We start from the raw sequence: 27,297 nt of genomic DNA, 5'->3' as shown, positions 1-27,297 counted from the left end.
CAATCAAATAATTAATTAATAATTTTCCGTAATTGTGTTTTTAATTTGATTAAAAATTGTTTAGTGATTTATATTTCGAAGTTGGCCTCCTTTGTACCACCACCACAGACACAAAAATTCATTCAAACATGCTCCTGTCAAGTACACGTCAGTTTATAATTTTGAGAGCTCGCAATTTAAAGTTAACAAATCCACCTTAAATCTTTTTGAATTACACGCAATGATTTTAACATAGTAACGGCTCAAAATGATCTTAATTAATGCCATAAACCGATTATCAACACTTTACCTTTATTTTTTCGCCAGGTTAGTATCAAACACATAAAAAATCCCGTTTATTTTTTATTAATTATTCTTTTACAGTTTGTGCATGTTGAGTTATTCTGAAGATGCACCGGCAAATTTAAACGACTCAATCAATGGACAACAAAACTTGACGTTTAGTAATAATTTAAGTTTTAGTTCCGATCATAGTGCAAATGGTGTTAGTGGAAGTGCCACGGAACCTAGTGCTGCTATTGAATCTAGTTTTGAAGACTTAAACAATGATAAATTTAGTCAGACTAAATTTAATTTTGGTGAAGTTGCCTCACAGAATTCAGGAATATCAAATGAGTAAGTTATTAGAGTTTAATTATTTTCGAAAGATATAATCAAAAGTGATTTGAAAGATTTTGTATTAGATTTATAGAGAAAAATCTGCAACCTATAAAGATTAAAAATATGACAATAAACTAGGAGAGATTTATTATATACACTTATTGTGAGCCAAAATAATCATGCCAAAAAGTTATTACAATGGAAATTTATATGAATTGTAATTAAAAAAAATCTAAATTTCCATACAATGTCTAGACGACGAAAGATAAAAGCAACATGTTTAAGAAATTAATTAAACAGTTAAAAAAAATATTTTGAATAGATAAGCTTTAAGAACCTTTAAATACTGGTCATTGACACTTCCTCATGTTATGTGCTGATTATAATTTAATATCGGCGCTTAATATAGATATAAAAAAATTCCGTTTGATTTTATCTCTTTTAACATAAAAAGCGGGGTTTCATAAAAGTGATTACTACATGTTACTACATAATGTTTTTTTTTAATTGATAACGCAACAACTATGGTATAATATTTTATCCCCACTATATTTGTTATCTCTCATACAAGGAATAAGAGCTCAACTGGTTTCCCTTACTATAAAAGGTTGGGAAATCGTATATCTGCAATTTTTTTTAAAGTTAGATTTACTTCCTACAATTCTATATCTCTATGTGGGTTGAGTTTATGTTACAACTTTCATTTACATTTATTTTTAGTATTTACATTTACATTTATTGTGCAAAATGCACTCTGTTTTGTTTATAAAATCATTAAACTCATTTAGATCTTTTTACTACGTGTTTCGTAGATATGTTTAGATTATAAGGAATCTGGGTCAAGGTGTTGTGAAAATATGCATTGATTTTAAACTGGTACGTTATTAATTATAAAACTGAGAAATTCATTAATTGCGAATGCAATAAGAGTAATTAGAACTTGTTAAGGATGTGAATTAAATTTTAATGCTTTAAACGAGATATCCTTAAAGAAATTTCTACATCTGTGTTGTTGCTGTTTTTTTAAATCTTTTTAATTAGTTCCTGTAATTCTTTTTTGCACAATTCTTTTCGAAATACATCGTATAATTATTAGAACGAATCCAAAACAGCGAAAGTTAATTGAACTGTTGGAATTTTTTTTTATTTCGAATTATTTTTTATAGTCTGTTTATAAACGTATACAGGAATGTTTAAGTTATGTCTCCTTATCTGTTTATTCGGTATTGTTTAAAAAATATTTTAGGTATTTTATCAAACGCACGCTTCCAAGTTTTTAAATACTCCTGTTGATTAATTTAATACATAAAATAGAATTATTTTATCGTTTCACGAATAATATTTTCAATAAAATAATATTTTCTGTTTGTTGTATTCTACTGAACAATAATTTGGTATCAAAGGCTAAAATGAAAAACAAATTTTAGTCGAAGTGCAGAAGAATATTCACTACATTGCATGTATATCAGAAAGAGTCATGTATCTAGAAACTACACGAAAATTATTAAGAATCTTGGATGTAATGTGCAGAATTATGTAATCATGTAATGCAGAAAAAGGAAACGCATAGAATATACAAAAATGCATAATGATAAATGCATTTGATTCATTTTATTTCAGATGGCAACTATGTATGTGATTAATATGTGTACAAAGTTCGAGCACAATTGAACCTGTTAAGTAGATTTTGAGTAATCGAAAAATGCGATTGAAGTTTTTATAACTTTTATGTTGCAGCAACAGCATAATATTTACAATTAATGTGCTATTCCAGGACCATAAAAAACCTCTTTTGACAAGGCGTACATATCATGCAAGTTTGCCCTTTTCTCTCTGTAATGCGTTATTTCTGGCTGCATTGCGGCTGTGCGTTTGCAATTTTGCTTGTTGGCCAATTAAATCTATAATCCATAATCTTCAAAATTAGTATAAATCCGTTATTAAAGGTTATTTATTTATTTACACACACGGGGGTAGCAACAGGACACTATAATACATTTTATATACAATAATTGTATGAACACAAAATTGAAAATCGATCAATTAATGGCCTTAATCATATGTGATCAATCCATTTCAAGGCAGAACTCAAGTCGCTGCAACGAGATAATGTACTCAAAATCACACAACTGGTAGGGCGAGCACAGCATTACGAATAATTTGTTTGAAGTTGTGCGGTGTGACGGCGAATATGTCCAACCCAAGGCGGTCCATTGTCCTCTCCATGCGAAGTATTGGGGAATTTCTATACGAATTTGTCCGGACAGTCGGCGCATAAAACAGAAAGTCGAAATGTAGTGGAATCGACAGTAGCAGATACTCGGTCACGTCTATAAACTAGCAGCAAATAACGTTATAACAGCAAAGAAGTTGTACCTTCAGTTGCTATCGTTGTACAATGTGAAGATTCGGAGGAAAATTCCAAATTACCAGATTTAACCACACGTTATTATTTTGTGATTCTGCATCATTCGAGAAGCTCATTATAGGGTAAATCTTGACAAATAGGCTTTAATGTCTAAACTCAGCGGTGGACTTGATAACGAAATTGTTAAGTATGAAGCTGTACCCAACTTTACTTCACTTACACCAACTATTTCAGTCTTCCAGATAGTAACTTTTATGATAGTAATCTGTCCAATTTTATTTATTCATATCTTCCACAGACTCGGAATGTCTTTAGATAACCAAGCCATAGTACCTTGTCAGTTCATTGTACTTTCTTGTACAAATTTTTGGTGTACCTTTAGTGTTCCACGTACCATATCCACGTGAAAGGATATATGTTTCATACGCTATGTCTTCCAAAATAATCCTCAACAAATTTTTTTCAATTTCTCCTGTATAGGTCAAGATCAAAAAAAGTTCATCTTATCATCAGGGATATGCAGCAGTGCTTATAATAGACATGTTACACTGTGTTTCTAAGTCTAAAAGTATCCATTAGCAAACCAGCAATATATGGTTATGGTATTGTATCATTCACTTTCAACTGATAAAGACATTTCACAATATTTTGAAACAGAAAAGTGCTTTCTCAGCTTAGGTTACGTGTACAGGGTGGGCAAATTTGGGTGTTATTATAGGCTATCTCAGAAACTATAAGAGATACGAAAAAAGTAGGTGCCATGTCCCGGTGTCTTTTTTCGAGACTAACCCAATCCCGCAAACACCAAACCTCTATCTTCTTTTGTTTTTAAGTTATAGCCAAAAAGTCAAATTTTCGTGATTTCAAAAAATGCTCATATTTCGTTTATTTTTGAAATTAGAGAAATGAGGTTGATACGTTCTTAAGACACTTTTTTAAGTAGAATATACTGCCGTTGAAAAATTTTAAAAATATTTGATAATTTTTGAGATACAACACAAAGTTGTATTTTTTTAAATACAAACTATACTTGATTATGATGTTAATGAAAAGAGCATATTTTTAGCTTTCCAATGATGTATCGCATGTATGGTGTATTTGCGGAAAATAAGCGTTAATTTTCAATTCCAAAATAGTAAGCGCTAAAGTTCAAAATTTTAATTATAGTAGGCGGGTTCGGACAGTAATTACTACCTAATTGCTGTATGGTTTTGCACGAATATGACAGAAAGTTGGTCTTGTACCATTAAGCTAAGTGTCCACTTGCGAGAAATGCTCTCCAGAGAAGCTATCGAGAGTATATTTTCTGGTGGACACGCATCTGAGAGTAACTATCAGAGAGTCCCCACAAACTTTCGGAGAGTAAACACGTTGAGATTTGTACTCAAGTGGACACGCACAATTTATCTATCGTGAGAGTAACTGTCAAAAACCAAACAAGGTTCGAATTTTGCTGCGAGTAGCTGCGAGTTTTCTCAATATAACACGTTTAAAGATAACACATAAAAGAAAATAGTCCCAAAAAGAAATATTTGAATTAATTGAAGTGTATGAAGAAAATTCAATTCTTTGGAATATCACATCTAATGAACACAGAAATCGGGAAGCGAAGGATGCAATTTTAACAAGTATTGGACAGAAATTTAAACGGGATTTGTACCATTAGTAATAGTAACTTCTGACAACATAATTTGGTGTTCTGACAGTAAAATTAAGTCTTCTGCTAAAAGTATTTGATTTTTAGTAGTAGTGTGTAGTCTTCTGTAAGAAGGATGTGCTTCATTTGCAATATCTAGTTTTTCACTAGCAATACTTAGTACTTTGCCAGCAATATCTAATCTTTTTCAGCAATATCTAGTCTTCTACCAACAGTATTTCGTCTTCTGGTAGTAGTGTGCAGTCTTCTGTAAGAAGAATCTGCTTCATTTGCAACATCTAGTCTTTCATTAGTAGTACTTAGTCTTCTGCCAGCAATATCTAGTCTCTTACAACAATTGAGGCGTTTAAATTTATATTTTCTAATAATTTTCCAAAATACTGCCAAGCCACTATTAAGCTATCACGTGTACGACAATAAACTTCTAGTTTGCATTTATAAGTGCCATTAAAGCAATCGAGTTCACTTTTTTGTGAATCCAGTATGCCAAATAACTAACAATTTGACAACGAATGTAGATATTTGTTGACACCCAGCTCTAATCTACGCCAAATCCATGATTTCACCCAACAGCTTCTTTTTATTTTTTTCAGTTTGTTTTTTTTTTTTTTGAAATTTTGTACAACACTGTTGCACTTGCAATTTTGTTTACATCCATGTTTACAAACACCAAGCACTGAAAGAAAATAAATTTTACTTTCCACAGCACGGACACATTTCACTAGTGGACACGGTCCTGAGAGAACTGTCTGAGAGGAAGCTCTCGGAAGTTTTATAGATGCTCTCGGAAAGCTAAAACAGTCTCAAGTGGACACAGAGTTGAGAGTAGATATCGAGAGTTACTCTCAGAAGTTTCTCTCAAGTGGACACCTAGCTTTATGCAGGATAAAGTTGGTTTTGTACCAACGAATAAAAACTTTGAATAGTTGATTTAAATTTCGCAGTGTCTTATCCCTGACTTTGTTCACCAATAAAAATGATTTAGTAGATAAAGTTTGTTTATTAAAAACATATACAAGAAACGTATTAATTAATGAATAATTAAATATGAACAACAACTTCAGGAAGTAAACAGTCACAGACTATGTGATCTTCTTCTACTAAACTTACTGGTTGTAAGGTTAGAACAGTTGGGTATCAATGAATGAAATCTTCGGTAGTATCTTACCAGTTTTCCCCAACCATGCGATTTAGAAGTTTTTTCATATTAGCAACCTTTTCTTTTGAAATTGGGTGAGATAGAGGAAGATTAGGGATTATAAACTGAGCAGTGGACTTTCCATTGAAACGATGTTTATATGGGATATGGAGCCTTATCTATCATTTTCAAAGAATCATTTTTTAATTTTATCGCTTTATGTATTTAAAAATAATGAGGAATTTTTAAGCCGGAAACTCGTTTCGAAAAATTCATGAATGAAATGATCAGTAAACTCACGTTACTATAGTAACTAAGTGGCATTTAACGTTTTCCTCGCCTACTATAATTAAAATTTTGAATATTAATCTTTAATATTTTAGAATTAAAAAATAACGCTTATTTTCCCCAAATACACCATGCGTGCAATACATCATTGGAAAGCTAAAAATATGCTCTTTTCAGTAACACCATAATCTACTATAGTTTGTATTTAAAAAAATACAACTTTGTGTTGTATCTCAAAAATCATCAAATATTTTTAAAATTTTTCAACGGCAGTATATTCTACTTAAAAAAGTGTCTTAAGAACGTATCAACCTCATTCCTCTAATTTCAAAAATAAACGAAATATGAGCATTTTTTGAAATCACGAAAATTTGACTTTTTGGCTATAACTTAAAAACAAAAGAAGATAGAGGTTTGGTGTTTGCGGGATTGGGTTAATCTCGAAAAAAGAAACCGGGACATGGCACCTACTTTTTTCGTATCTCTTATAGTTTCTGAGATAGCCTATAATAACACCCAAATTTGCCCACCCTGTACATCTTTACCATAAGAAACATCGCTTAGGCAGATATTTTTGAAAAACTTAGGTTGTTGTCGCTAATGCTTCACAATTTCAATCATCACTTTCGTTACATAATATATTTCCTCTACTCATAGCTAATTATCCCGAAATTCCTGTATTTGAATATCATCGAAATTTTTTAGCAGGCACATAACCTCATCAGGTTACCAGTTAAATTTGACTGGTTTACAAGTAAAATGTCCAAGATATTGACGGTAAAATTGACATGACCTAAAGTCATGTGTTTTGAACATGAATACAAAGTAGCCAGATGTTGGTCATTTAATCAATATACTGGCATCACTTTATTTATTTCGCATTCTAATTAACGTGGAGACTTGTAAATTTAAATCCTCGTACGTCACACATACATCCTTTATGTGTTCTTTGATACACAGTCGCAAAAATATGTAAAAAAGTCTCGTTTCACTTCCCAAGGTTTTATAAGAAACAAGATTTGATAGAGTGTACAATATATAAACCATCCTCTTACTTAGCTTTTACAATGGCTGAAGTCTTATATCTTAGATCTAGCCTTCAGAATTAATCAGGAAAACGCTTACTCTAAACGCAAAAGGCTGCGTGCTAGGGCTAGTCCTCTACCTATAATATATCAGTGATATGCCAGAATTAAAGGATGATACGATAGCCGCTTTTGCTGATGATACTGCTACTATAATGACTGTGGATAAAGTACACGAAGAAGCGGCAATAAATCTACATACACACCTCAGTTAATAATGGTGAATCAAGTCTAATGAGGCTACATCTGACCATGAACAATATCCAACTATGACATGCCAATATAGCAAAATATTAGGATATAGACGTTAATTTGCGCTGGAAATCGCATGTTGAAAAAAAAAATGAAGAATTTGGACCTCAAATTTAAAAGAAACAAGTTTAAATGAAAAGTTGATTGATATAAAAGAGTTATAAACACAAAGAGGATCATACCTTACTTAATTATTTGTAGCTGGAAGGAATATGTTGGAACGAGTACTCAAACATACTTCACGCCAGATATAATAATCGCATTTTGACTAAGATTGTTGAAACAATACCTTTTTAAAAAATTAATTTTCTATCATTTATACTCATTCATAAATGAATTATAACTAAAGACAATGTTAAAAGAACTGAGATGAAACAAAGATGGTGTAAGAATCCCGAATCCATACCTTACTTTTGTCAGAAAGAGGATAGCGTTATCTGAAAGTTCTTAAAAGATTTTGCAAATAACTCATGATTAGTTGAACATCCTCCTTTGGACAAAATGGTGTATCAACCAAGGCATTTTTTAATTCCACAGGATTTCTTTTGGTAACCTCTTCTTTTCGATAAATGGCACCATGATACCAATCTGCAGATGGAGATTGCTTTATTCTCGTCCTCAGATCTGTTATTTGTTCAGACATGGTCCGGACGTCGTCTGTGTTAACTCCAACACATTCAATGTTATTTATGTCAAAAAACGAATTTAATTTCAAAATTTTTTTCTGCTGTCTTGATTACAAAATCTGCAAATCTGCAAAATTGTCTGACTAGTTACACACAGCTGTATAACATAGCATGTGCATATCCATGGCTGCTAGAATGAGTTCTTTCACAATAAGATATGTATAACCTTTTTAAGTTATGAGTTGAAATTTTTTAATTGTCGCTCATTATTCCTAAAAAGCTATGTTTTTTTATTGAAACTATCAATGCTTTGTTTCAAAATGGTTCATTAATTTAGCTGGCATCATGGAATCATTTGCTACTGTCTAGTTGCAAATAACACACTGCGATCAGGTTACAATTGGTCAACCAATTGACATTTTAATCATGCATAGCTATGATGATATCCATCTATATTATATACAACTTCATTAGTTGCTTAATACCCAAATAGATAAACTGCTATCAATTATTGCTATCATTAAATAGCCGAAACAGCTATGATTAAAAGATACAGTCTTAAAAGAAGATTGTGATGTTGATTTTATTTTATTGACCATTCGGCTGAAGATGACTAAGTAAAACTAGTCGAAACCGGTTCCGTTGAAATAAATTGAATTTTGCAAGATAAGAAGTTATATTTATTTGTTTATTATTTTAATATTTAAAAGAAGAAGGAATTATTACCAATACCGCTATAATACAGACCATAATAAGTTTAATGTCAAGGTAATTAAAAGTTTTAGATTAATGATTGATGTTTAAACCTTGATTGTAATTTAGATAAAACATCATTTCGGATCTGTCATCGGTAATCCGATGATTAAAAATAGCAGCAGCTGAAATGAAATTTTTAAGAAAGATTGCTGAAAACAAGAATGGATCGAATTAGAAACAAAACTATAAGACTCGATTTAGAACAAATACCGCTGGTAACTGAAATAGAAAACAAACAGCTGAGCTGGTATGGACACTTAGTCAGAATGCCAGAAGAGAGAATTTCCAGAAAAGTACCTAATGAATATGGAAAGGAGAGGCAGGGCAAGGATAAAATGGGAGGAGATAGAGTGCAGGAAGTGAAAAATATGGCAAAGAACAGACGTAGTTTTAAAAGATGGATCATAACGCTGTGATGGCATCTGGGAGAAATGATACAGAAGAAGATCATTTCGGATAGCTTAACACGTTGTTATTTTGAAATATTTATGGAATTTCTTGCAATAAACTAATTTTTGGAATAGGGCCGACGTTTGCTGTTTTGCAAAATATCTTAGTTTCAATACAATACTTGATAATATGAGTCAGAAACACAGCAATACGAAGCTAACACAGCATTTACATATACTTTGAGATACCATTGAAGACTTCTTTGACCTCCCTCATGAGAAACTGTTTTAAATTCGTAAACTTTGACTCCAGACTTACGTATATTGTACTTAAAGGAACTCTTAATTGTATTCTTCCACTAAAATTTTAAAACGCTTCCATATATTTATTAATTTTCATCTTTCAAATTATTTTTAAGCATATATGACGCAACTATATCTTGTGTAATTATCGCGACGATTATTCATTAACCAGATGTGATGATTTCATAATTCTAAAAGAACGCATTATCATTAAAAACCAAACATTCGGGATTTTTAAAACCGAGTTTTTAGTTCATTCACTTCATCTACCATTCCTTTCCCATTTATTTTTATAAGACAGGTTAGGGTACGACGTAAAATATCAGATCGTTGGCATCGATTCCAATTTCGTCCGCTCGAAATAGAAAAACATTTCGACGAAGTTTTCACTTTGTTGGTTATTTTCGATTTTCGTTCTGTTTTAATCTATAATAACTCATAAACGTTTTTAGGATCGTTGCTTCTAATTATTTTCAAACATAATGAGGTTGTTTACTATTGTCGATTATTGACGTTATTTATTATTAAATGACCTCGAGGATAGTTTAAAAAAAAAATTTTAAGTAAATGTCATGTAATCCGACGCGTTTACCGCAACTTTTTATAGTGTTGTGTTAAAAATAACGTGGTTGTAATGGCGTGGAATATAAAAATACATATTTTGAGTTTTTTCCAGGTTTGATTTTTCGATTTTGTTGTTGTTTCATGAGACTTTGGATAAAATGGGATTTTGATTCTTGTTTTGTTTTAAAAGGTCATTGCAAGGATTTGTCACAAGCGCATTTGGACCATCTCCAAATCTATATATCATTTTGAAGGATTGTTTTTAATTCCGCTAAAGAATCATAAAAATTGAACAAGAAATGTTATCTTTGTATTTTGTGGTTTTAAATTTTTGTAACAAAATTCATAACACGTGGTAGTAAAGGAACTCCCAAGCGGATTAATTTTCTAGGGTTTCTCACGAGGATGTGAGATTTTAAATCATAAAATGCTTCTCGAAACACGTTCTAGTAGAGATTATAGATATTAAAACACCGTTTATCAAAAAAAAACTTTATCGATACGATTATCGTAGGATCGTATGTTTTGTTATTTAAAAAAAAATAGAAATCGCAAAATCTCATTTCGAGATTAAATTCTTTTCAAATTACTTGCTTTGTGAAATAGTCACAAGTCATTTCGCGCGATTACGAAGGGAAGCGCTCTTTAATTTTAGTTGGTGTGAACTCGAACGCTTGCATTTTATTGTTTATTTGACCTAATACACTTTGTTGAAACACTTGTTGGTCTATTCTATATTTAGTGTAGTCTTATACACTCTCACAGTTATCGTATTGCGAATTATTGTCCGGAAAGAGAAGGGTCCTTGAGAAAGTTTGCAAAAAGGAAAGTTTAACTTCAACTGGAAAGGAACTTTATTAAATAAAATTGTTTCAAAAAATTGTTAAAAATTTAACAATAGGATTAATATTTGCTGTATTATAATGATATTATTTTATTATGATGTTTTAAAATCTATTGCATTAAAATTGACAACTTAAACGTCAAAATGACGTTTGACAACCTTAAAAATGACGTTTCTAAGATTTATGTATTGACCTTCAAAAAAACATGCCCATTCATTTTCTATTTTCAAATAATAAATAGAAAAGTGTTTCTGTATCTCAAGATATTCTTAACGCTGCTCAATTTTCTCGGTTTCTTCGCTTTTGTAACCAAGTCTAAGGTTTCATATACTACGTGGTATATTCCAATATAATTAGACTTAAATCAAATTCAATCAAATTCATAATAGCAATGACTAATAATGTTCGATTATAAACAACATTATGTTGAAGTGATCAGAAAAACAGAAATGCTGGCTGATTCTAGATGGCATTAATCATAATGTTTAGCTACAACCTTGGTAATTGAGACCTGCCAAGAACCTGACATATCTCCTTTGAGCAAAAATAACACCGAATCGCATGTTTAGAAAAGTCTCAGGACCAGATTTGATAAGAAGTATGTATGGTTAAGTTAAAATTTTAAGTCTTTATAAGAGTACCTAAAGAAATTATAGTTTCAGCAGTTTGTAGAGAGATGAATTCAAAAAACCAACTGCCCTAGCAGTATTGACTTATCTATCGGATATTTTCGAATCCTTGAATTCACTAAACTTGAAATTGCAATCGAACATAATTTATCATCGAGATACCATCACGATGTATATTGAAAAATTACAACTCTCAATTTCTGCTTTCCCAAATTATTTTCAGTCTCAAAAGAAATGCGTTTTAAGGAGGTTTTTGAGGACATTGATAATATGAAGAATAAAATATCAAACTATTTGCAACACTTCAGCGTTAAATTCAAGATCCTTTTTATGTTAAAATAGATAAGCTACCAGAAATACTACAAGAGCAAGTTTTGAAAATTAAAAATGATTCTGCTGCCAAATATGATTTTGAGAAGATTGATAAGTTACAATTTTGGGTAAAATAAAATTGATATATAGTGATTCCCCTCATTCTTGCGATATTTGAATAAAAATGAAATTAATAAGAAAGCTGAATAAGATATGTCAACTTATTTGGATCCAAGATACAAAATGAACTTTTTTGATGCTGATGTAACTAACGAAGCAACTCTAAAAAAATTATAGTTTAATTAATGAATTACAAAACTAGACGAAACTGCAACAAGATAAATGACAATATCTTCATTTTATATTTTATAACTTCAGCGCCACTGGCTATATTCTACTTTTGAGAGTATTTATAGACCGTTTGGAGTATTTTACTTAAAAAAGGTACTCTTTATTAAAAGTTGTATCTCGAATCGTTTTCGAGATAAAAAGATTTTGTGTTAAGAACCATAGAATCCAGATAAATGACAATATCTTCATTTTCCTTCTTTTAACTTCTGCGCCACTGATTACATCTCATTTCCGAGAACATTTTTAGATTGGGTGAAGTATTTTACATAAAAATGATATTCTTTGTTAAATTCTGTAACTCGAATATTTCTCGAGATAAAGAAGATTTTGTGTTGAAAACAATAAAATCGTGCAAAATTGCAATACCTTAATTTTTCGTCTTATAACTTCTACGCCAATAGCTGTATCTTAACTTCGAGAATATTTTTAGACTATGTGAGGTGCTTTACACAAAAAAGGTACTCTTTATTAGAAGTTGTATCTCTAACCGTTCTCGAGATAAAAAAGATTTTTGTTGAGAACCATAAAATCCAGATAAATGACAATATCTTCATTTTCCTCTTATAACTTCTGTGCCACTGGTTACATCTCATTTTCGAGAACATTTTTAGGTTGGGTGAAGTGTTTTATATAAAAAAGGTATTCTTTGTTAAATTCTGTAACTCGAATAGTTCTCGAGATAAGGAAGATTTTGTGTTGAAAACAATAAAATCTCGAAAAATTGCAATATCTTAATTTTTCATTTTATAACTTGTACGCCAATGGCTGTATCTTAACTTCGAGAATATTTTTAGACTGTGCGAGGTGCTTTACATAAAAAGGTATTCTTTATTAGAAGTTGTATCTCTAACCGTTCTCAAGATAAAAAAGATTTTTGTTGAGAACCATAAAATCCAGATAAATGACAATGTCTTCATTTTCCTTCTTGTAACTTTTGTGCCACTGATTACATCTCATTTTCGAGAATATTTTTAGGTTGGGTGAAGTATTTTACATAAAAAAGATATTCTTTGTTAAATTCTGTAACTCGAATACTTCTCGAGATAAAGAAGATTTTATGTTGAAAACAATAAAATCCTGAAAAATTGCAATATCTTAATTTTTCGTCTTATAACTTGTACGCCAATGGCTGTATCTTAACTTCGAGAATATTTTTAGACTGTTTGAGGTGCTTTACATAAAAAGCTACTCTCTATTAGAAGTTGTATCTCTAACCGTTTTCAAGATAAAAAAGATTTTTGTTGAGAACCATAAAATCCAGATAAATGACAATATCTTCATTTTCCTTCTTGTAACTTTTGTGCCACTGATTACATCTCATTTTCGAGAATATTTTTAGGTTGGGTGAAGTATTTTACATAAAAAAGATATTCTTTGTTAAATTCTGTAACTCGAATACTTCTCGAGATAAAGAAGATTTTATGTTGAAAACAATAAAATCCTGAAAAATTACAATATCTTAATTTTTCGTCTTATAACTTCTACCCCAATGGCTGTATCTTAACTTCGAGAATATTTTTAGACTGTGTGAGGTGCTTTACATAAAAAGGTACTCTTTATTAGAAGTTGTATCTCTAACCGTTCTCAAGATAAAAAAGATTTTTGTTGAGAACCATAAAATCCAGATAAATGACAATATCTTCATTTTCCTTCTTGTAACTTTTGTGCCACTGATTTCATCTCATTTTCGAGAATATGTTTAGGTTGGGTGAAGTATTTTACATAAAAAAGATATTCTTTGTTAAATTCTGTAACTCGAATACTTCTCGAGATAAAGAAGATTTTATGTTGAAAACAATAAAATGCTGAAAAATTGCAATATCTTAATTTTTCGTCTTATAACTTCTACCCCAATGGCTGTATCTTAACTTCGAGAATATTTTTAGACTGTGTGAGGTGCTTTACATAAAAAGGTACTCTTTATTAGAAGTTGTATCTCTAACCGTTCTCAAGATAAAAAAGATTTTTGTTGAGAACCATAAAATCCAGATAAATGACAATATCTTCATTTTACTCTTGTAACTTCTGCGCCACTGATTACATCTCATTTTCGAGAACATTTTTAGGTTGGGTGAAGTGTTTTACATAAAAAAGATATTCTTTGTTAAATTCTGTAACCCGAATAGTTCTCGAGTTAAAGAAGATTTTGTGTTAAAAGCAATAAAATCCTGAAAAATTGCAATATCATAATTTTTCATCTTATAACTTCTACGCCAATGGCTGTATCTTAACTTCGAGAATATTTTTAGACTATGTGAGGTGCTTTACACAAAAAAGGTACTCTTTATTAGAAGTTGTATCTCTAACCGTTCTCGAGATAAAAAAGATTTTTGTTGAGAACCATAAAATCCAGATAAATGACAATATCTTCATTTTCCTCTTGTAACTTCTGCGCCACTGATTACATCTCATTTTCGAGAACATCTTTAGGTGGGGTGAAGTGTTTTATATAAAAAAGGTATCCTTTGTTAAATTCTGTATCTCGAATAGTTCTCGAGATAAAGAAGATTTTGTGTTGAAAACAATAAAATCCTGAAAAATTGCAATATCTTAATTTTTCGTCTTATAACTTCTACGCCAATGGCTATATCTTAACTTCGAGAATATTTGTAGACTGTGTGAGGTGCTTTACATAAAAAAGTATTCTTTATTAGAAGTTGTATCTCTAAACGTTCTCAAGATAAAAAAGATTTTTGTTGAGAACTATAGAATCCAGATAAATGACAATATCTTCATTTTCCTTCTTGTAACTTCTGTGCCACTGATTACATTTCATTTTCGAGAACATTTTTAGGTTGGGTGAAGTATTTTACATAAAAAAGATATTCTTTGTTAAATTCTGTAACTCGAATAGTTCTCGAGATAAAGAAGATTTTATGTTGAAAGCAATAAAATCCTGAAAAAGTGCAATATCTTAATTTTTCGTCTTATAACTTCTACGCCAATGGCTGTATCTTAACTTCGCGAATATTTTTAGACTTTGTGAACTGTTTTACACAAAAAAGGTACTCTTTATTAAAAGTTGTAGCTCCAACCGTTCTTGAGATAAAAAGATTTTATATATCGTATTGGGATTGTTACAATGAGGTTGCTAAAGACAAAACTCACATAAATAAAGGTGTATTCCATGAAAAAAGTCCTATTGGGGTTGAACTTGATTATTATCTGCAGTGTCCAACACCTAAAAGAGATACTAATTCCTGTGAATGGTGGAGTACTAAGTAATAGGTTTTTAATATCCGGTCAATATTTGGCCGGATTTTAAAAAATGGCCGGATATCCGTTCCACCACTGCTAGTGATCTACGTAGTACGTTTCTATTCAACATAGAATTGGAAATCTTCTCAAAAGTATGCAAGCGCATCCATCTCATTGATTGATTTGTTCTTTCTTAACGTATGTGTGTGAAGACAATATTCTTTTGTAATATAAGTTTTACGGAATATGGATGTTAGTTATTATAAAATTACGGCAAGAGGAGGCGCGATAAGAAGAAATTTGGAAACCACTGCTCTAAATGTTTCACCCTGTATTGTAAATCTATCTTTCAACACGTTAAAGATAAACTGCTCGGCCTTGATGTATAAATAACTAATACATATGTTTTTTTAACTGTAATATTGACTTATTACACGTCAAAATTATATGATTAAAATAATTAAATAACAATTTAAATTGCATAAATACGACTGACCCATTTAATTAGTTAATACTTCATTAAAATGTATCTCAATTTGTTACTTAAGATGAATTCAAATGAAAACTTCTACGTTCTAATTTTTTGTTTGAAATTTACATTGTTCATATCGAGATTAAACGATGTTATTACAAATTAAAAACGATAAAATCACTTCTGTTAATAATACCTAATAAATCTTTAACGACTTTTTTTATGTTAACCACTCAAACACATGTTGTAATTAAATTAATGAAATTATTTTTTTTTATTTTTAGATTTGTCGATACGGGTCAACCATCAGTTATTCCCTTATCAGATGTTGCATTAACCGATTTACAAAATAAAATTGAAGTTTCAACCGAAACTAGTCAAAATGCAACTCCAAATCTCGTCTCGAACGTTGCCGCTTCATCGGATGTGGAAGATGAACCGTCAAAAAAAATTGAGTCTCAAAATATAACTGAAACGCAAACTAATAATAGATCTGAAGAAATTGTCGAAGATAAAATCGTTGTTTTAACGACGGAAACGCCTCAAAATATAACCGGTGCGAACGAAGATATCCCATCGTTTTCGGAGTGGGCTCAAAAACAACTTGAAGAAGCTGAAAAGAAAAAAGAAGTTGTTAATTCTTCCGTACAAAGTAATGGAGTAAATGGGAAAAATACGGGGAATGTTAAAGTTAGATCAAAAAATTATGCTTCTTTAGATTGTGGTGCGAAAATCGTCGCTGCTAATCCGGAAGCGGTTAGTCCAAGCGCCGTTTTATCATCATCGAGGGATGAATATAAATTAAACGCTTGTCAAAATCGGATATGGTTCGTCGTTGAATTATGCGAAGCTGTACAAGCAAAGAAAATAGATTTAGCAAATTTCGAATTATTTTCATCATCACCAAAAGATTTTAGCGTTTACGTAAGCGATCGATTTCCAAGTAGAGATTGGATGAACGTCGGACACTTCACGGCAAAAGATGAAAGAGACGTCCAAAGTTTCGATTTACAACCTCAATTATTTGGAAAATTCGTTAAAGTTGAATTACACTCACATCACGGATCAGAACATTTTTGCCCCATTTCGTTATTTCGAGTTTATGGAACATCAGAATTTGAAGTTTTAGAAAAAGAAAATCAAGCTCACGTTAATTCAGATGACGACGAAGACGACGAAACCTTAGATTCTGATAATGGGGATCAACACAAAAACTTATTTAGTTCAGCTACGGATGCTGTGATATCTATCGTAAAAAAAGCTGCTGAAGTTTTAGGTAACAAACAAAATTCATCAAATTACACAGATGAAGCGGAAAAAAATTCCCCTAAACTTGTACACAGTTGTACAACACCAAGTCATTTAATTGTTTGTGATAATTGTAGCGAAGTTTTATTTGGCGAAGTATTTGAATTAATAAGTTGTAAGGGAAATTATTTATATCATTTAATTCGGTGCGATTGGATCAAAAATACGATTTATAACACTGATATTTGCGTTGAATTTGGTTTGGATTTTAAATCAAAGCGAAAAAATGAATCAAAAATTTTTAATCGATTTGTTTTTTCGATGTTTTCGAAAGGCTATATAGCTGCGTTATGTAATACAGCCGCCGTTTTAGAGAATAAAGTTGTTTTAAATATTAGTAAACAATTTCCAAATGTTACTAAAGAAGTTCCTAAAGAATTAGAAATTAACGAAAAGAAACCTAATTTAAATAAAACGGAGGAAATTGTTCAACCAACGGAAAAGTTAACGACAGAAAAAATACAAATAACTTCCATTCCAACCGACGTAAATACATCAACATCACAAATAAAACCAACAAAAACATTAACACCTGATAATGATATAATAACACATTTAACACCGGAAGTTAAAGACGACAAAACGGTTCAACCAACAGAACAACCAACTATAAATACAGAAAATAAAACTGTAAATATTGAGGAGAAGGAAATTGAGTATAATTTAACAGATATTGAAATAACAACGGAGAGTTCCGAAGATATTGACATTTTAAACGAATTAAATAACTTAAATAATAATAATAATAATTTACCAACACCCAGTACGACTCCTCAAGCTAAAGAATCGGTGTTTTTGCGACTTTCAAACCGAATAAAAGCCCTAGAAAGAAATATGTCTTTATCAAGTCAATATTTAGAAGAATTAAGTCGAAGATATAAAAAGCAAGTCGAAGAAATGCAAAGATTATTAGATAAAACTTTAGTAAGTCTCAACGAAGAAAGTAAAAAGCGCGATGAACACAACAAAAAATTAGAAGAACAAATCAGCGAGTTATCAGCCATGGTTTATACATTAGCTGAAGAAAAAAATAATTGGATTCGAGCAACATATTGGATCATTATTTTTCTTGTTCTTATTTTTGGTATTCTTACATTTTGCCGAAGAGTTGAACCTAAACACGCCGGAATTACGCCAAATACTAAAATACAGCGTCGTCAATCCATCGCTGTCGTAAACCATACAATTCCCCCCAAAAAAATAAGACGACCCAGCGAGGAAGCTTTAAAAATAAGCGGTTCTTATAAAGATTTAATGCGTAACAACGAAGACGTTAAAAAGAAAGTTAAAGATCGAAAACGAAAAAAGAAAAAACCGATGAGTCGATCAACGTCTTTTGATGTGCTTCCCGAAGAAAACACCGACAACGAACATGAAACCAGAAATGTTAATTCGGATACAAACGTTTTTAAGCGATTGGATTCGGCTCCGGCTCAAATTGTTATTGATAATAACATTTCGCTGCGAAGTGAAATAGAGGATGTTCCTATCGTTTTGGATGAGTGCGAAAATAGTCCGTTGGAGGATTTATCGGCCCAACCAAATGTTATTCCCGATTATATAAAAACAGCTGGTGAAATACGAATGAAACGACGATCCACTAATGAATCATTCGTAAATGGTGATACCGAACGGGAAGAAACGCGAGAATCGAGTCCTTCAAGATCATCGGATGCTGGTTGTGTTAATGTAGTTTCGGGAGATGTTAAAAAAAATTCGTCACCTAAAAAAGATCGGAAAGGGACAATAAAACGAATTTTTAAGAAAGTGTTTTAAAAGACTTCAACCAATTTTTTTCTTAATTTATTTATTAAGTAGTTTAACATCATTCCTTATTTTAATAATAACTTATGACCCGTCAAGAATCTTAATTTTGTACATTTATTCTAGATTATATTGTGATTTTAGAAGAAGTGTAAATATTATTTATTGCGTACTATTGGGTGAATGGGTATCGACGCTTTTCAGAGATTAAAAAGAAAGATGAATATTGTAAATCTATTTATTGTTGTAAGAAAAAAACAAACTATTATTGCTACTACTACACCATTTGAGCTAATCTCCTTACATTTATTATGAAAATGTATTCATTACTGACTAACGAAGGATAAACAGAAAAAAATTAAAATAAAAACAATTTAAACTATTATTTTAGTCAAAGTACTAGTCATTTAACTAGAGGTCGTTAACATTCCTTTTTATTGTTAAAGTAATGAATATGTATGAAAATGCCATATATTTATTATAGAGAAAAACGTATTGTAGAAATACTGTGTATTAAACTGTTAATCTATATTTTGTTGTATTATTTCCCCTATATTTCAATCTGTTGTGGGTTTAACATTTTAGAATACTTATTTATAATATGATCTAAGAATTTACGGTCTAGAACGATCTGAAAATAATCAATACTTTCTTCCAAAAACGATTCTTGTTTGATGCAGATGTCTATAGAGAATCAAATATTATTTGCTAGAAGCTGAAATCGCAACACCACGTCCATGGGTCACAGACAGGAACAAGCAAAAAATAAGAAACATATCAAACCTATCTATTACAAGATGATGGTATCAAATATTTATATCAAAGAAGATTAGCGAACTACTTGCAATCAATAGAACGGCAGACGAAATCGAAGCTGAACGGGAAAACTTGAAAAAGATAATCCACAACCCTACAAACGAAGTCTTAGACAATTAACGAAAAGAAACAGGCATATATTACCATGCTAGCCAATACAACCCAGAATATAGATAAAAACGCAATAAGGCTAAACAGTTCACAAGAAAAAAGATACATCTCCAACGTCGAAGACGACGTCCATGATAGGCAAGAATATGCATACAAAATTCTAAGACACCTGAATAAGGATGAGCACTATGATGGAAACAGCACTATAGAGACCTATGGTTCAACCCTAGAAACTCGAAGATTTTAGAGGAGGGAGATAACGACTACAACGATGCGATGGGTAATATAACACTCGACGAACTTGAAAATGCTCTGAAAGAGCTCAAAAATCGCAGCGTATACAAAGGATATGGAAGAGAGGTTAAAGAGAAGACAGAATGGAGGAGTACTGGTAACAGCTGAAAAGACACATTCATAGAGGCTGATGAGATCGATGGAGACATACCTTGAGGAGAAGGATTTGGTGGTAAATATTGGAAAGACGAAGATTATAAAATTTTCCAAGGTTGGGAGACGAAAAAGGGACAAGTGGGAATGGAAGCGGGGAAAGGTGGAGGATGTAAGAGAATTTACTTCCTTGGGTTTTACCTTTCGAGTAGATAATGGGGAGGGGCTCATACTAGACAGACTTAGAAAGGTAAGTAGATTATTGGTGCAAATATGAAGCTGCATGAAAAAGATTTGTGCAGGCGGAAAATAATATTTGATGAATAGGTGAAGAGTGTGATAACGTATGGAGCAGAAATATGGAGGTGGAATCTTAAAAATTCTAAAGTCCATTCTTACAAGGGAAGATCCAGATACAGCTTGGCAAATAGTTTGTGATATCGACGACTGTAGGTGCCTTTTGGTGTAACGTAATATTACAGCTTCTCGGATATACATATTAGGTGAAATTGTAGATGCTTTGACTAATTAAGCCAAGGTTGCTTGCGACAGAGGTTCAATAATTAACTTTATATCAACCTAAAATTGATTTGTCGTAAACTGGTCATTATCACTGGCTTTATCAATCAGACTTGTAGATCGTTTGACTAATTAAATCGAGGTTGCTTGCGGTCAAGGCTGAGTGATTAAAATTATATCAACTTGAAACTGATCATGATAACCCTATGATTATCATTATTTCAACCTGAAACTGGTCATCATTTTGTGCTTCAAGTCTCGGCTTTATTAGGTAAAGCTGTAGATCTTTTGACTAATTAAGTCGTAGTCGCTTGCGGCGGAGATTCAGATCAACTTGAAACTGTTCATGATCATGAGCAAGCGATAAATTATAAAGATGGGCTTGAGCAGAGGAGCGACAGATTTTGGGAGAGGTTAAGCTTGCGGTGGAGGAATATGGACAACAAGAAAGAAGAGAATATTATATCAGATTACAGTACTCAACAGAGGAAATACAAAGAAAGGAAGGGTCAACACTGTGGAACGAGTTGGAGAGCAGAGGCACAAATTCTTAGATAGTTTAGAAATTCCATGCAATGTGGAGTTTTTTTAAGGGATGACCAACCCTACATTTTTAAACAACAACCCCTGTAGAGTTATACCTTATTTTAAAGGTAATGAAAAAAGAAACACAACCCCATAAACCAAAACCCGATATCTTAATTCTTTCAAGAATTATGACGGGTTAACTACCAAATGGGAAAATAAAATGTTTTCATGTTTTTTTGCACGTTTATTACGATTTTTATAAGAAATGTTCAAATTGTCCACCTACTTTGGTCTCACAATGACCCAAACGCTCATAAATGGAATTTTGAACCATCAGTAGCATATCCCTAGTGATATTAGTGGTTTCATCAAGTATGCGATTTTCCAAATCATTTATTAATTCTGGTTTTGTTGCATACACTCTACTTTTCAGAAATCCCCAAAAGAAAAAATCGAGTGATGTTAAGATAAGGAGAATATGTGGAGGATGTATCGATAAGGAGAATATGTGGTTTCAACAAGATGGTGCTTGTTGAAACCACTTATTGTCAATACCATTAGGGCATACGCATACACTTGGAACCACTTGATTTTCAACAGTTGCAGATATCTGTCTCAGTCCAAATTTCCATTAATAAAAAATGGACCAATTACATTCTCTCCTATAATACCAGCCCATACATTAATTTCATGCGGTCTCTGAGTATGATCTCTTATTAAACGTGGATTTTCGTCACTCCAATAACGACAATTGTGCCTATTAACCTTACCATTCGAGTGGAAAGTAGCCTCATCAGAGAAAACAACATTCAATAGAAAATTTCTGTCAATATCACATTTTTCACGTACTATTTCACAGAATACTGAACTAGGTGAAAATGGTTATTTCTGTTCAAAATTCTGTGGACAGCACTTTTACCAATTTCATGTACAGGGTGGGCAAATTTGGGTGTTATTATAGGCTATCTCAGAAACTATAAGAGATACGAAAAAAGTAGGTGCCATGTCCCGGTCTCTTTTTTCGAGACTAAGCCAATCCCGCAAACACCAAACCTCTATCTTCTTTTGTTTTTAAGTTATAGCCAAAAAGTCAAATTTTCGTGATTTTAAAAAATGCTCATATTTCGTTTATTTTTGAAATTAGAGAAATGGGGTTGATACGTTCTTAAGACACTTTTTTAAGTACAATATACTGCCGTTGAAAACTTTTAAATATACTTGATGATTTTTGAGATATAACACAAAGTTGTGTTTTTTTAAATACAAACTATACTTGATTATGATGTTAAAGAAAAGAGCATATTTTTAGCTTTCCAATGATGATGCGATACATCATTGGAAAGCTAAAAATATATGGTATGGTGTATTTGTATAGTAAGCGCTAATGTTCAAAATTTTGATTATAGTAGGCGTGTCCGGACAGTAAATACTACCTAGTGGCTATAATATATGGTTTTGCACGAATATGACAGAATAAAGTTGGTTTTGTACCAACGAATAAAAACTTTGAATAGTTAATTTAAATTTCTCAGCATCTTATCGCTGACTTTGTTCACCAATAAAAAATGATTAGCATTTAAAGTTTGTTTATTAAAAATACAAGAAATGTATTAATTAATGAATAATTAAATATGGACAACTTCAGGAACTAAACAGTCATAAACTGTCATCTTCTTCTACTCAACTTACTGGTTGTAAGATTAGAACAGTTCGGTATCAATGAATGAAATCTTCGGTAGTATTTTCCCAGTTTTCCCCAAACATAAGATGTAGAAGTTTTTTGATATCAGCAATCTTTTCTTTTGAAATTGGGTGAGATAGAGGAAAATTAGGAATCTTAAACTGGGAGCGGACTTTCCATTGAAACACCGTTTGAATGGGGATATGAAGACTTATATATCATCTTCAAAGCGGACTCCAATATATTCTATATTTAATTTTATCGTTTTATTTAAAGATAATGCGGAACTTCTTAAACGGGAAACTCGTTTCGCAAAATTCATGAATGAAATGACAAGTAAACTCACGTTGCTATAGTAACTAAGTAGTATTTAGCGTTTTCCTCGCCTACTATAATTAAAAATTTGAATTTTAATCTTTAATATTTTAAAAATTGAAAAATAACGCTTATTTTCCGCAGAAACATCATGAGTGCGATACATCATTGGAAAGCTAAAAATATGCTCTTTTCAGTAATATCATAATAAAGTATAGTTTGTATTTAAAAAAATACAACTTTATGTTATATCTCAAAAATTATCAGCTATGTTAAAAATTTTTCAACGACAGTATATTCTACTCAAAAAAGTGTCTTAAGAATGCATTAACCCCATTTCTCTAATTTCAAAAATAAACGAAATATGAGCATTTTTTGAAATCACTAAAATTTGACTTTTTGGCTATAACTTAAAAACAAAAGAAGATAGAGATTTGGTCTTTACGGGATTGGATTAGTCTCGGAAAAAGAGACCGGGACATGGCACCTACTTTTTTTGTATCTCTTATAGTTTCTGAGATAGCCTATAATAACACCCAAATTTGCCCACCCTGTACCTGAGACGCTTTTAATAAGGGACTTGAGGGTTCTTCAATAAAAGACAGTAACACTTCTTCGGTTTTTTCTGGAGTTGTTGCAGATTTCGGTCTACAAGCTCTCGGAAGATCTTTCACAGTTCCCTCTTCTTGAAATCTTCGAACAGTATTTTCGACTGTTGATTTAGAAATCGGTGGTCGTTGATGAAAAAAATCATTGAAGACGTGTCACACTTCATCATAAGATCTTGTTCGGATTATTTTTGGAGTTAATAAAAGCAAATTTTAGAAAACAATTTTGTTTTGTTTAACTACAGTTACAGTGTCATTGTCACAAAATAACATCTGCGCCACAACATCTCTCTCTCTTATTAAATTTAAGTTTACTTATCTTCTTTTAATATTATTTAGTTAAAACAAACTTGTTTTCTAAAATTTGCTTTTATTAACTCCAAAAATTGTGCAAAAACTTACCGAAAAAGAAAGAATCACTCTTTTAATGATTCGTAGCCACCGATTTCTAAATCAACAGTCGAAATAAAACCTCATAATTCTTGGAAACATTAATTAAGATATCGGGGTTGTTTCTTTTTTAATTACCTTTAAAATAAGGTAAAACTCGACAGGGGTTCCTATTTAAAAATGTAGGGGTGGTCATACTGGTCATCCTCTAAAAAAACTCCACATTGTATGGAAGTTATAAACCATCTAAGAATGTAGCCCTGTATAAAATAATTATTAAATTCCTAACATTATTAAGAAAGAAGTGTTTAACGAAAAAAAAGTTACATTAAAACAACAAAATTACTTAAATAAAGATATATTAAAATTTTAAAAAATTGTTTACAAAAATAAATTAATTCAATCTTTAATAATTATAATCATTCATCATATCCATCATCACATTTAACACCTTCTAACCAATTAGAAACTTTATTATCAGCAGACATAATAGGTGCTAATGTTTCACTTTCAGTATTATTTTCATCATCCAACCAAATATGAGCAAAAGCGGTGTCTTCAATAGTATGCTCAGCAATAAACCTAGATAATTTCCTATTAGGTTGTTCATACCTCTTTAAAGCATCCACCTGAATCGACTTTTTAAGTATATATTTAACATTGCTCAAATCGCGCAAATGAGTCCCAAAACAAGGATTTATTTTCCTTTCGAAAGATTCCCTCCAATTTTTGAAATGAGATGCACCCAAATCTTTATCGTTACTTTTACGTTTTGAAGAATTTATTAAATTCGTTTGAAAAATATCGCCCAACGTGTTACAACAATAAAACGAAATCGATTTTTTCTTTTGATTCATTTCAATTCCGGCCGTACAAAATTTTAATCGATTCTCGTATCGGTTATAATTTAAATCGAAATCGATCGAATTAAAATATTTGAATGAATCGAAATTGTTTGGCATTAATTGAACGAGATTTGTTTCTTCTTCGTTACTATTTAAAACGATTCGTTCGTTATATTTTTGGGTTGACACGTAAATGAGATTGTCCCAAACTGATTTTTCAATTTTAAGCATAGAGGGTTGTCCAGTTAACATGTGAGCCCAAGTTTTGACGATTTTGTTAGTTCGAAAATCGATTTTTTTAATGTTATGTACGGTGGCAATAAATAAATAAGGGGAATCTTTTAAGTAAGTTAAATAACAAATATCATCACATAGAAATAATTTATCGTCGATATCAAGCGTTGCTTGCTCTTCATATGATCGAAAATCAAGAAATCTCAATGTATTTCGATCGATAAATCCTAAAGTATTTTCATCAATTGGTTCTAATTGGCAAAAAGGATCGGATAATTCACGTTTCTCTTTTTCAAATTTATAATTCTTTGAGGAATTATAATCTAAATTTGTTACAGTCAATTTTCGGTTATAATCCAAATATGCTATTTCTTTGAAACTGAGTTGTTTAACATCAAGGAATGGGTTTTTTGTTTGTGTTGACGTTTTAAAGATGTTAAGGAGTGAAAAATTATCGTTTCCTAATACACTAAATACGTTTATTAAATTTCTTTGGCGCAAAATCAAAAAATTTTCTTTATTTCTACTTATAGATAAATTCAAAATTGGATCATTATTAAAATTTGGAATTGCAATATTTTCAATTTTATTATAATAATCATTTATGGCAATTATTTTTAAGTTATTATTTGGTAATGGACATACTAAATACTCTTCATCATTGTTTGTTGTTAATTTAGCTAAAATACCGCCGGTATAATACCAATTATAAAGACCATCGAATTGCTCATCTGGATCTTTAACATGACCAGCAACTAAATCAATCATATACCGTGGCAACTTAATGTATTTACTTCTTTCGACTTTAACTTTTGTTAAATACTTTTGATCAAATTTAAAATCATTAGAATATAGTTTTAATTTATCCCTATACTTCTTTTTTTCTTTAAATATTTGCGCGCATTCATCAATTTCTTCTTCAACAATATAAGGTGTAACAATGGGATAAGGCAAATCAAAATTTAAATTATTTAATGTAGTAATAAAATCATCAAATAACGGTGTGGCTTTCATAAAATCATCATCTTGTTTTCGGAGAGTTTTAAATCCATTTAAATAACTGTTATGTTTACAATCTCTTCGTAATAAACGAGAATATTTCATTTTTGAGATGGATAATGATTTCTTGTTGGTTGTGACTATATTAAAATATTAAACAATTAAAATAAATTAAATCAAAATTAATAAATAATTACCTTTCCAACCATTTTCTTCTTTATTAATTAAAGAATCATTATTTTGTATTCGAGAACGAGGCATTTTAATTTTAACCGGTTGAGGTTAAAATGAGGTTACGTTTGATTAAATGACAGTTCTAATCACGTTTTAATATACATATAATACAGAAATCTTCTTTATTTAAATATAAATGGATATAAATTACAAATGTGATTAATTAATTAATATTGTTATTCTTTTAAATATTCAATATACTAATCCCTTGTATTGGCGAAAATCCGATACAAAAATTGATCCTATATTTATCTAATAAATCGCAAGTCTTATCTAAAACAGAAATCTTCTTTATCACCTTATTATTTAAATGTCAAAATAAAAGTAATGTGAGGTTAGGACTTAAATTGAGATTAAATTTTCAACGTTTTTGTTAAAGAATAACGAAATTAAAATGAAGAAAACGCCGTCGAGAAGTATAATAGTAGATCGATTACATAAAGGTTTTGTAATAACTTGTGTGGCAATAACATTGTACGGCGTGGGCCATTTAGGAATGAGATGGTACAGATATTTTGCGGAATTAAGACCGGCGGCGAAACAAAAGGAATTATTAGAGAAGCAAAATTTGTTAGCGGAAGGGGCTTCGGACGTTTTAAAAGATTCCGCTTTGGAAATTAAGATGTAAAAACGTTTAATTTATGTGTTATTTTGTAACTTAGAAAAACTAACGGTAGTAAATAAATACAAGTTTATGTTATAATGTTTTAATTTTTTTTAATGAT

General features: G+C 31.0%; 3 protein-coding genes across 3 annotated transcripts; 2 read left to right on the top strand and 1 right to left on the bottom strand.

Moving 5' to 3' along the window:
* The first annotated feature begins 106 nt into the window (after positions 1–106).
* LOC111415903 (SUN domain-containing ossification factor) lies at positions 107–19,054 on the top strand. The gene is made up of 3 exons (XM_023047790.2): positions 107–306; positions 364–615; positions 16,118–19,054. The coding sequence occupies exons 1-3, from the start codon at positions 248–250 to the stop codon at positions 18,915–18,917; spliced, it is 3,111 nt and encodes a 1,036-aa protein (XP_022903558.2). The 5' UTR covers positions 107–247; the 3' UTR covers positions 18,918–19,054.
* A 5,548-nt stretch (positions 19,055–24,602) lies between these two features.
* LOC139430078 (uncharacterized) lies at positions 24,603–26,641 on the bottom strand. Its single transcript, XM_071196701.1, has 2 exons — positions 26,536–26,641; positions 24,603–26,478 (listed from the first exon to the last, which is right to left on the bottom strand). The coding sequence occupies exons 1-2, from the start codon at positions 26,597–26,599 to the stop codon at positions 24,680–24,682; spliced, it is 1,863 nt and encodes a 620-aa protein (XP_071052802.1). The 5' UTR covers positions 26,600–26,641; the 3' UTR covers positions 24,603–24,679.
* Positions 26,642–26,878: 237 nt separating this feature from the next.
* LOC111415901 (uncharacterized) lies at positions 26,879–27,275 on the top strand. Its single transcript, XM_023047787.2, has one exon. The coding sequence runs from the start codon at positions 26,967–26,969 to the stop codon at positions 27,198–27,200; it is 234 nt and encodes a 77-aa protein (XP_022903555.1). The 5' UTR covers positions 26,879–26,966; the 3' UTR covers positions 27,201–27,275.
* The last annotated feature ends 22 nt before the right edge of the window (positions 27,276–27,297 follow it).

This window comes from Onthophagus taurus, chromosome 6, assembly GCF_036711975.1.
Source record: "Onthophagus taurus isolate NC chromosome 6, IU_Otau_3.0, whole genome shotgun sequence".
NCBI classification, from domain to species: Eukaryota; Metazoa; Arthropoda; class Insecta; order Coleoptera; family Scarabaeidae; genus Onthophagus; species Onthophagus taurus.
This window is presented reverse-complemented; position numbering and strand designations above follow the sequence as displayed.